The following is an 11,905-nucleotide window of genomic DNA, read 5'->3' as shown; positions in this document are numbered from 1 at the left end:
CACACACACACACACACACACACACACACACACACACACACACACACACACACACAGAATGATTTTGAGAGTGAATATAGATGAAGGAAGGGATATTAAGTCACTCTATATAACATCCAGGACACAATGCTGCAGTGATTGATGGGGACAAAGTGGGAACAGCAGGACACAGGGGGGTGGGGGGTCCTCAGCAGACAGGAACAGTATATATGGAAAAGGAAGGAGAGGAGAAGAGAGAAAGAAGAGAGTGAATAGAGAGAAAACACATTTCGGGAGGGACCAGGCAGACTTTGGAGTCTATTTGTATGAGTAATCAGACGACCATCTACCATCCAACACACCCACATACACACTCACAGCTCTCTCACCCTCTCTCTCTGTCAGCCGTGTTTACTCACTGATTTTCTCAACAAGACAGCCATTGACACTGGATGGATGGGGCTAATCCGACACAGAGAGGAACAGCTCTGCCAGGGTTACAGGTCTGAGATAGAGCGCCCTAGACACACTCTCTTCACCTAATCTTCCGGCAAATATTTATCACTATCAATTTGGCGTGACTCCATGACATTAAAATACCACGTATAGATAACCTCTTGCTGGAGAATCGATTGTGGACTCCTGCTGGCTCTTCCAGCCCTATCTCCCTGTACAGCAAAGGATCAGGTGGCGAAGGTCAGTAGTGGCACATCACACCTGATACCAAACAGGTCATCCATGCTACTGATGCTGCTGCTGTGCCCACGGAGGCCCTATGCATTTTAATAGGGGTTTTATTATACAGCAGTGAGTCCCAAAAAGAGATTCAGGTGCCAATTGAGTTCCTAAGGAGAGGGGAACACCAAGGGCTAGATGGCAAGAAAACTGAGGAACTCATCACAATGGAGTTTAAAAGCCACGGTCTATGCATTTAAACAATTCAGAGCCTCCTTATTAAAGGTGGGATTTACAGAGTAACACTTACCTCAACACTGTTTCATATATTGCTTAGATACATCAAAATACGACTCTGCAATAAACTGACAGATATTACAATATCAGTTTAACAGGACGAGGAAAACAATAATAATTATTCATGACTTTATAGAAGTTTTCTAACGTGCTTTTCTAAAATAATACATTCATGTCATTTTTTTGTTGATGTGTGGCTGTTTTCTTTATTATTATATTTAAATATTAGTCCAGTTCAACTAATTTGCTGTTTGATTTGCATCCCCTCACTGTCAGCCGTATCGACACTGTGAAATTACAGGTGAGAAGCTGGACTGATACTTTACCCTCAATTATTTGAAGAGTCAAGATGTAGTGACTCTGGTCAGTCAGAAAGAAAATCTGTTTACAGCAATGGTATGATTGGATACAAATATTGATATCTGGCACTAGTGCATCAATAACATAATGCAGGAGGAAGTATGATGTCCAGCCTTATTGATATTTTGCGACACATATTGTCCTTATTTTTGGCACAAACTCAACACAAACTCATGCATAAAAAAATTAAGCCCATCATACACACACATTCATATATATACATATGGAAAAATTGTAGCTTGAGATACAGCTGTTCTACACATTTTTCTTTGAGTGTGTTTTTTTAAACAAACAAACAAACAAACAAACAACCTTTTTTGGGTTTTACCATCACAGAAAGGCTTTGTTTCCCCATAGCTATTGTTGAACAATCATTTTTAAAATATTTTAATTAGTTTATTTGTAAACCTATTATAAACCTACATAGGTTTTTATGTTTTTATTTTCTGTGCTAAATGCATTGAATTTAAGTATCATTAAATGTGCTATATCAATAAAACTGCCATTGCTATATGTGTAGTTTTGAGTAATAAGGTCACTCGAGTGAGAATACTTTTCATGTGCTTGCACTGTGTTTGAGAATTAAACAAATTCTGAAGTAACTTTGACTGCACTACATCGTGGTTAGTTACATTATAGATTTTAAATAAACAAAAAATATATATATAACAAAAAATCTGTGCTTTTTGTATAATGACACATTATACAAAGGGCAGAGATACAAATTTGGGTAATGGATATCTGACAAATGAATCTTGCACGCCTAGATGCCACTAGTGGCAGGGTTTGCTTAATTTGAGTGAAATAGCACTTTAAGGTCTGTGGGAAAAGAAAAAAAAAATCACATTTCACTAATGTAGGTCTAGGAGATGCAAACAGCCAATACAAAACAATTGTCTTTTGTCATCACGGCCACAGAGGTTATTTCTCCAACTTTATTAAAATACAGAGAAAATCACATAAAGCTTCTGAGATGGAGGGTGTGTGTGTGTACTCTCCGGACAAATGTTCACTATGAGAATACCAGCTCTTCCTCTCGCTTGTCGCTAATTGACCGACAGCGTTCATGCGCACATTTCTCACTAATTTCGCATTTGCTATTCCAGCAGTGGCCGAAGCGCGTCTCGAGGAATACATTCCACCCTCACGGCAGCGGAGTCCGTCATCGACGTCCCCTCCCCTCTTACAAATGTGATGTTTTGTTTGATAATCAAATCTCTGCGATTTAGACACACACACACACACACACACACACACACACACACACACACACACACACACACACACACGCTTTCACAAACTGTTTCTTATAGAAAAAAACCGCCAGCATTAAATTTGGGATTTTTCGATTTTTTAAAGCCAGTTGGAGAAAATGTGCGCGCATACTCTGATTTAAAATATAAAGAGTACAAGGGCGCAGATAGACATGCGCACAGGCAAGGCAACACATTTAGAAAACTCCAAAGTCATCCAGTTTGCTCTAATCATTACAATTAGTCGTGAATTATCACCGGACTCTGACAGACGTTCCTTGTAACTCTCTTTTATTTCCACCCCGCGCTAATCAGCGGCTCTCATTACAAACGCTGATTAAACTGCAAATTACCCAGCAGCGGCCCCGTCCGCGCCTACCAGTGCCTCGCTCAATATCAATTAAGTCTAGCAGCCCGTCTGTAGTCTCACGGCGCCTCCAAATGCTTGATAGTGCCACTTATTAGTTTGGAAAACTCGGAAAATACCAATAATCAACGGCCATGAAGCTGTAGGGAAGGAGCCCGGGGTTTTCCCACCACTCAAATGCAATCACAGCAGCTTTGCCCAGTAAAGGATTTCTCCTCCGCTGCTGAAGGAACACCCATCATCTTTTATTCATGTTTACTCGGGAAGACGAGGGAATAATATATACTACAGGAGCTTATATCTTTAGCTTAGAAGAAAAAAAAAAGACATCCATGGCAGATCTCCAATTTAGCATCATTAGATCGATCTGGTTGCAGAGAAAATGAAACACTCTCTACCCTCTTATGCTAACCGATTTAGCCTTGGTATAGTACAATTTAAGAATAACTAATTATAATGATTTTGTATTGGAAGAGAATCCCTGTCTTGCCCCATTAGTGCTGCTCAACAAGAGAGCTTTGAAAACATCTACACAAGCAGTGGAAACAGTATTCACACTACTTTTTATATAGTAGTGAAACATGGAGGTAAATCACTACATTACTAGCACAAGTCTTCAATTAAAATAAATTTTATATTGATTAATCATTAATAATCCAATGATGATAATAATAATAATACCATAGTAATGAATTATTTTTCATATGATGCTGGGTTTGTTTGTACTATAAATGCAGTAGGAAGTGTCATATGCAAGTATTCAAGTACAAGCAAATTCCACTTAATTAGCGTGTTTTAACATAATTATCATATTTGTAATCATATATTAAACACTGCTATGTAAAAGTATCAAATAACTTACCTTTACCATGTTAGTTTAGCTGTGGTTAAACTATGTTTGGTTTCACATTTGGTTGTATAGCAATATGTTTATTTTATCATATTTTGGGGACTGAGCATGTGCAGTGATTAATGAGTCACCATGTGCCAGGGTTTAAAAGTGCCACTTCTAAATGAAAATCTTAAGTTCAGGTGGTAGAGTATCAAATGTAATCACATATAAACTAAGTCTGCAGATTTTTGGCAGCACAAATATTAGTGCCGTAAGTCAACACAGCATGTAGATTTTATCCACTTGGACATATTTTGAGGCAGGATATATAAAAAACAAACTAACAACCAAATTAAAAAAATAGATATTGTATATTGAATAAAGGCAAATTGCTTTACAAGAAACAACACCACCCCTAGCCTGTAAGTCTTTTGACCTACTGCCTACAACAATTAAATGGTAAATGGTATCACATTTACTTTATGCTAAGGTAAAAAATATTCCATTGTAACAAGTAAAAGTCTTGAATTCAAATGTAAACAAAGCAAAATTATTACATTTAAGAGAACTGTACCATAATAACAATAAAGTTTTTCTTAGGACGTTGGCTGCCTGTTCACTCATTTTCAAGCCATTCCTTGAATCTGACTGCAGACTTCAGACTAATATTTTTCTTTGTTTGTTGAATGATTATGAATCGTTCAAGCTTAAAAGAGGCTCCTAACTCAAGGAGTCAACCAGTGTTGTGTCTACACACGTAATTGACAACTTAGCAGAGAAGTAATTTTATATCGTACCTTTAGGCACTAGCACTAAACATTTTGAGGAAACTAGACAAAAGAAGAAGCATCAGGCTTAAAAGATATCTGCATCAGATATACAGATCTGAAAGTTACATCCTTAAAAAATAGGAAAAAATATAGCATAGACCTGACACAGGACCTAAGAGATGTATCTGACCCTTCAGTTGATCCATCTACCTTAGCCTCATCAGAAATGGTCTCAGTGGAAGGGTGGCTGTCGAGAAGCCATTCTTAAGAAAAGCAAACAGAGAGAAAAGGCTGAGATATGCCTAACTACACGAGCACAGGACTTAAAATCAGTGGTAAAAACATCTTTAGTGAGCATCTAAGGCCTTCTGTCTTCTAGCCAACATCCAAAGAAGAGCTTCAATAAGCCTGGAGAATTATTCCTGAAGATTACTTCAAGAAATTACAAGAAAGCTTACCTAAGATATTTCAGACTGAATTGTAATAACTCTGGGGTTGGTTTTTTTTGCTTCGTATTTCCATTTAAGTCTGTACCTAGATTACCACCTTTACTTTACTACTTTCCAAGCAAAATATAATGAAATCAAGGGTGGCTCAAGAGTTTTTCACAGTACTGTATGTTTGAATTTCTACATAATTTGAGTGAGTATGTGCACATTAAAAGATCTATATGACCCAAAACTGGGATTTATTAGATGAAGTGGAATTGCATTATGAGACACAACACCATCACTGCAAACCTGATTACTGCCTCTAATCCAATTTGACCTGATACATACAACAATCTGTTGTGTGGCCCTGTTTCCTTTTATTTCACTTTATTCTGAATGTAGTTTCTTACTTAAATTATGCTTGTGTGCATAATTCTATCAGTGACAAGATTCAATTAAATTCACCCTAGTGCATGAAAAACAAGACTACTGAAGCTGTATTTAGCACAGTTTCTCTTTTATGGATAATGCGGGACATTAGGTGTCTTTTTGCATTTTGTGAGAGTGGGTCTCACAGGTGGAAACTTTTTCTCTTGCTCAAATAAAAGAAGTTGTACTCCTTTCCCAGCACTAACTTCACAAGTGTGCTGCTGTTCCAAAGCTTTTAATGTGCAAGAATATTGTAAACCCTTAATGTTATTGGGAAAGCTGAGGTCTCTAGTATATAAATATATATATTTTGATACAGGCAGCCATGTAAAGTACTGTGAAATTGATTCATTTTGTTATAGATCACACAAATCAATATTAAATACACAAAGATTCAAATGATATTGAATTTTGTGTCTTTGTAACACAGCTTTATAAGGCATGTCAATCGTATCATTTAAGTGATCTATTGTGTAAATAAAAAAAGGCTGATTTTGAGGCTTATAAACCTTAACTTACACACACAATATTTGTGTATACACAGTTTAATTCTTAAAGAAACTAAATATACAAATCTTGTGAAAAATAGCAAGGAATAATATTATGGACATTTCTTTCTTTTGCTTTAGAAAAAGAAGATGCATTAATCCATGCAAATCTATAATCTGACATCATTAGATTATTAGAGTCTTATTCTCTATTCAATTCCATTCGGTTCAATTAAATTCAGTTGAGTTCTATTCAATTGTTTCTTCTTCACTCGCCTTTTTCATTCACTGTGTTTATACACAACTCTGAATTGCATCATTAGTTATTATTAACATTTGGCTCTTTTAGACAGTGTCTTTTGTCCTGTCCTCCCCCCATCAACCACAACAGGTCATGGCAGGTGAGCCTGGTTATGCTGGAGGTTTCTTCCTGTTAAACGGGAGTTTTTTCTTCCAACTATTGCCTAGTGCTTACACAAAGGGGGTCATTTGATTGTTGGGGTTTTCTTTACCTTCTGGCTGTAGCTCAGGATGCAGAGCAGGCCATCTACCAATATTGTTCAATTGGTGGCTGCTCCAGCATGCATGTCAAATATCCTTGGGCAAGATACTAACCCCAAGTTGCTCTCCGATACATCTGGGTCTGAATGTGTGTGTATGTCAGATAAAAAGTACTCAAGCATGGAAAAAAGTGCTTGTATGACAGGGTGAATGAGATACGTTGTATAAAGTTTTGAGTGCTCACGTAGAGTAGAAATGTGCTATATAAGAGCGATTTATTGTGGGGTCTTTAGCTTACTGTGATTTGGCACAATATAAAACATCAAATGCAAGTATTCAAGTACCAATAAATTGTACATGTGAGATATTTCCAAAAGTCTCCATATTATTAAATTATAATGAAATATTACATATATAATGAAATATTTAAATCTTCATAATATTAAACTCACACCAATCAAACACTGATGGTTGATTAGTTTGGGTGTTTTTTTGTTTTGTTTTTCTTTTAGATTAGGTTTTTAAAGTTACCCAAAATATTTATTTGTTGTATATTGAGAGGCTCATGTGTAATTGTAACTAACATTGTTAATTGATATTAGTGTAACCAAATGCTTTGGTCCCTTTTAGTATCGAAGGCTTAGGTTAGGCTTGCAAACTTGGAGTACAAGGCCAAGCTTAATGGAAGAGAGGGATCTTTCATATTAGTTACCCTGTACTGTTCCTGTTATGTATAAATGTTTCCTGGAAATGTCTTCAGTTTTCTTCAATGCCGCAGCACTACCTATGTAGACACACAATAAAGCTACTTTACTTTAGACAGTTGAATATGTTTAGTTTTTCTTTCCTGAAAAAAAAGGCATCAGGTCAACATTTCAAATGATCCTTTTCTTCGCAATCCCTACCAATCATATAACTACAGATGTAGCTCTGACTGGCTTAGATACTCATATTTTGGTGCTTACATAGTATTGATGCCCACAAAGTGATGCTGACAGATATCTTCATTTCCTTACCCAGAGTATCTCAGCTGATTTCTCTTATCTAGAGGGGCAGTAGTTGGCCATTAATTCCTTTGTTACAGCTTCATGAGGTAACCTTACTTTACCCCAAATTTGGGATCACTGATGAGCAGGTAGCTGAAATGGCCTAGCTGTCTTTTACAACAATTATCAGACTTTGTGGAAAACCAACTACATATAACATAGAGCTCCCAGTCTCCGTAATTGCTCCTGATTTAATTAACTTAACCACCACAGTATTTATTTATTTTCGTCATTTTATGATTTCGGTTTATCGAGGTGTAATTTGAAGAAAAATAGCAAAAGTATGCACAAGAACCAGAGAAACACACTCACGAAACTGTATTACCTACCAGATCTGTCATTCAGACCAGAAAACTCGACAATGAGCTTCTCTAACGATCGATTTATCTGCCAGCAGCTCATCACCCTTCCTTCCACTTCCACCTGCACACCGTTAACATAGTAAGCTAGCGACAACACGTTACTTCCCAGTAATACATTGCATCTACAGCCATGGCAGATCCAAGAACACGGCAGATTAAGATTAAAACTGGTATTGTTAAACGGTAAGGCTGGCTCTTCGTTTAACTTAACTAGTATTTCGTATGTTATGCAAGCTACTTATAGATGCTAACGTGAGGTCGGCGTTTTTGAGCTAACTAAGTTAGCCGGGCGGCCAGGCGAAAACCTACGCCGCAGGTCGAAATGTGTTACCAACCACATTTTAACTTTAGTGCGGTGTTGGGGCGCGGCCTATAGCTAGCGGCTTGAATGACAAGAAAGTGTATTCTGTTCAAAGCGGCTATTTCTTACCGTCGCTTAACCCTGAGTAGCTAATAGTTATAATGTGGGGGTTAGAGTTCACTGTTTGTTCAACCATAGCGCTGTATCATGATTGTAGTGTGTGTAATTCAGCTCAATTCAAAGTGGTGGTCGACTGATCCCTAATGTTAGCTAGGTAGCTAACACACTGCTGATCAAATAAAGTGTCCATTTTCTGGCTGCATTTTAAAACTTCCACGTGCTGATATCAACTGGGTCACTCGAACTCAAGTTCGTAAACTTAAGTTATCGCAACATAACATAACATTAATTTTAATTATCATTATAAAAAAAATTTCTGTGGAAACTCCCTCATCTTTGCTAATTGGAGCTGCTGCATGAAACAGCCCAACGTAGAAGCACCGTTATATTATTATTATCATTAAACTCTGCGGGTGTGGGAAGCACCTGCTGAGTAAGCTAGGTAGCTCCGCATTGGTACCATGTTAAGGTGAGATGGACTTGGGGTGAGATTTTGCAAATACTTGCATCCCATTTTGGGGTCAGAATTGTTACAGGCAGGCAGGGATGACAACACAGTCTTGACACGTACATATTATAATGAGGAGTAAAAAAAAAAGACAACTAGTTAATGAATAATGCAGGCCAGTGCACCTTCACTGCACTAAAGTACTGCTGCATATGTACTTTGGACTCCAGGCTTCCTTAAATTGGTAGATGATCATAACTGGTTTAATAAAAACTGTTGTTAAACATTTTTTTGGTGGGGGGGCTGGTTCAAGAAACCGTTTTTTCAGGTTGTGGATTTTTATTCATACGCAGTTTGTACCCAGAGTGTTGGGTAATTTAGGTTGAGTCGGTACAATTCCTACTGTAAGTTGCTATGTGAAAGTTATAAGCTACACAAATGGAGAACAACTGGAAGGAGTTAAATCCTACTGGCATAGGGACTAGTTGGTAGCCAGCTGGCAACCTTTGATCACTCTGGAAAAATATGTATTTGCAAACCTTTCAGTGAGTGTTCCTGGTGATTACTGGCTGTTGGTGGGTGAAATTGGTCGCTAAGAGGGTGCTACATTGAAAACCTTGTTGTGATTGCTTTGGTTGCAAGCATCTTGCTGTGGTTGCCCATAGTTTGCACTATACTTTGCATGGAAGACGTTGGCAAGTTAGGATCTTCCATTCAATCTATGAGTAACCAGAGTCATCTTTTAGCAGTTGCCACAGGACCTTGTAGCTTTTCTTGCGACCAGTTTCAGTGATCGCAGGCAGCCTCATGCAACCACTCACCAGCCTGCCGGGGAATACACATTTTTCCCAGCAGGTGGTGGCTAACGGGGCATAACTGACCAGTCTCCAGCCCAGTGTGACTGAGGCTTTGGCAGTCTTTTTCACAGTGACTGCCAGTAACCACAACCTGCCAGGAGAGTACACATTTTTCCTTAGCGACTGGTGATTCTCAAGCAGTTGCCAACTGACCCAAGGCCATGTGTGACTAGGCCTTAACTGTAACTCTAAACCTAACTGTAGCTGGTTGCCTGATGGAGTTTAAGAAGTTAAAACCTGGTTTGATGTTGTAAATAAAGTTTGTACCTACCTAACCCTGACCCCTAATCCGCATCAAGCATCATTTAAATTATTATTATTTTTAAATTCATAAAACATGTAAGTAAGTTGTTTGCTTAGTTCTTCACGATCACACAGTACACTGGAGGGCAGTGGTACTGACAGTGAAGTCATGTGATTTGTGCACTGTGTTTGTCTGTGGATGTTCTCAGTCATCCAGGTCATCGTAGTCTAAGGAGCTTGGAAAGAAAGGCGTCTGGACTTCTTTAAGTTGCTTGAAGACGTTTCACCTCTTATCCGAGAAGCTTCTTCAGTTCTAGGGTCAAATTGTGGAGAGTCCCAGGTTTAAGCCCTGTGAGAGTGTCTCTCCCCCCCCAAGAGGGACAATGGATCCCCTAATGATCCTCTGCCTAATCACACGAGCGAAGGTGTGAAGACGGGTGTAGGTCACAATAGGGCTGTTCGATATAACGATATATATCGGGTGACGATATAAAAACGTCTATCGTTTCATTTTACACTATCGTTTGTTTCGTAGTGTGGCAAAATATAATGTTTACGGCAATATTTTTTCATCGTTTTGATGGTCACTGTAGTGGTTATATTAATTTGTTAAAGTTCTCTTTTTCTCTTATATTTAATATGACCATACTACGGATGGACAAGCGACTGTTTTTACGCATTTCCATTAGCAACCACGACAGTAGAACAATGGCGTGGTTCCGCCGTCCGCTTGTTTGTTTTGCATATTAACCTTTCACAATAAAGCTCAAGATCCTGTTGAGACTTTTCAAAATAAACTAAATCCTGTGAAAGAGTATGCAGTGTTTACGGATGAGAAGCAAAAAAGAGGCGTTAGGTGCTAAAAAATAAACCTTAGACTCAAACGTTAGAACAGCACGTTTTCCCCGCAGCACGCCGTGTAATAAATATTCACAAAGAAAACGGCGGCCTTTACAACTTATGTCTAAAAATGTATCGCTTCATGGATCGGCTAACAGTCATAACTCCAGGTACACGACGCCCAGCTGAAAACACTTCATGCAAGTCGAGCTGCCCGAGATTCACAGAATTTACAGAAAACTTAAATTTTTTGTGATTTATATCGTTATCGGGATGATAGATGTCTTATATCCGGATATGAGATTTTGGTCATATCGCACAGCCCTAGGTCGCAATCACCCTATCGTGTAATTTACTGAGGTCAGATGGCCCAGGATGTGAGTTGGCGTTAAGGCATCTGGGAAGGGATCTCAGAACTGGATTATAGATGGCAGACAGTTGGTGTCATAAGCCACCACCTCTGTTCAAAGATGGTCGTTCGCAGTTGACATAGAAGGCTTCTTTCACTCCTAAAGAAAAGAAACCTTACAAGAGAAAAGTTCTTTACAATTAGATTAAACGTTTTTCTTTAAAATAGATGTGAGCACCACTAAACTGTTCTGTGTGCAGTGCAACCAGGACATATTCCAGTTCACAGTTACACCTTCCTTAGACAGATATCCTGTATTACACGCCCTGCAATAAACTTAGCCCTTGTGGCTTTAATGTAGAGTTTCTGTTTGGCCTTGGTGTAGAGAGATGTTTGTTATGCTGTTAAATTATGTTGCAAACGGCTGATGAATATCTAATGTATTCTAATGTATGACAATCATTGAGGACAGGCTAGATAATAGACTCACCTTTCAAATGCAATTAAATTGGAGATCAAGCATTTTCAGGAAAATTTGAAATAGTATTCATAAAAAAAGAACTTAGGGATGTTTCTGGTTTGTGATTTGAGTTGTTTAAATGACAGAAAAAAATTAGGCTAGTTAACTACCGTATTTCCCGGACTACAAAGCGCACCTGAATATTAGCCGCACAAGCTAAAATCAGGGGAAAATCCTGTTTTGTACATACATTAGCCGCACCTGACTAAAAGCCGCAGGTGTTTCAATGTTAACTTACCATATGTACAAGAATATGCACAAAGCGAATTGTCAGGAAAGAGATGGCTGTTTGGAGACACACCCCTTTTATTAATATTTTGAAAAACAAGTTATGGGTACATATTTGCATACCTTTTTAAGTATATGTACAAGTAGCGGTAATTACAAGTACGAAACATGTACTGTGCTTCATAAATGAGTAACAAATGTAGTACATA

At 38.2% G+C, this 11,905-nt stretch overlaps 1 protein-coding gene across 1 annotated transcript in view; it reads left to right on the top strand.

Moving 5' to 3' along the window:
* The first annotated feature begins 7,826 nt into the window (after positions 1-7,826).
* The window catches only part of tbca (tubulin cofactor a), a 17,745-nt gene continuing 13,666 nt past the window's right edge, over positions 7,827-11,905 (top strand). The window contains exon 1 of the mRNA XM_005720106.2: positions 7,827-7,973. Coding sequence (XP_005720163.1) covers positions 7,921-7,973 — 53 coding nt within the window. The 5' untranslated portion in view covers positions 7,827-7,920. The remainder of the gene's footprint in view (positions 7,974-11,905) is intronic.

Source organism: Pundamilia nyererei, unplaced genomic scaffold (assembly GCF_000239375.1).
Source record: "Pundamilia nyererei isolate P.nyererei 1_Seehausen unplaced genomic scaffold, PunNye1.0 scaffold00002, whole genome shotgun sequence".
In the NCBI taxonomy this organism is placed as follows: domain Eukaryota; kingdom Metazoa; phylum Chordata; class Actinopteri; order Cichliformes; family Cichlidae; genus Pundamilia; species Pundamilia nyererei.
This window is presented reverse-complemented; position numbering and strand designations above follow the sequence as displayed.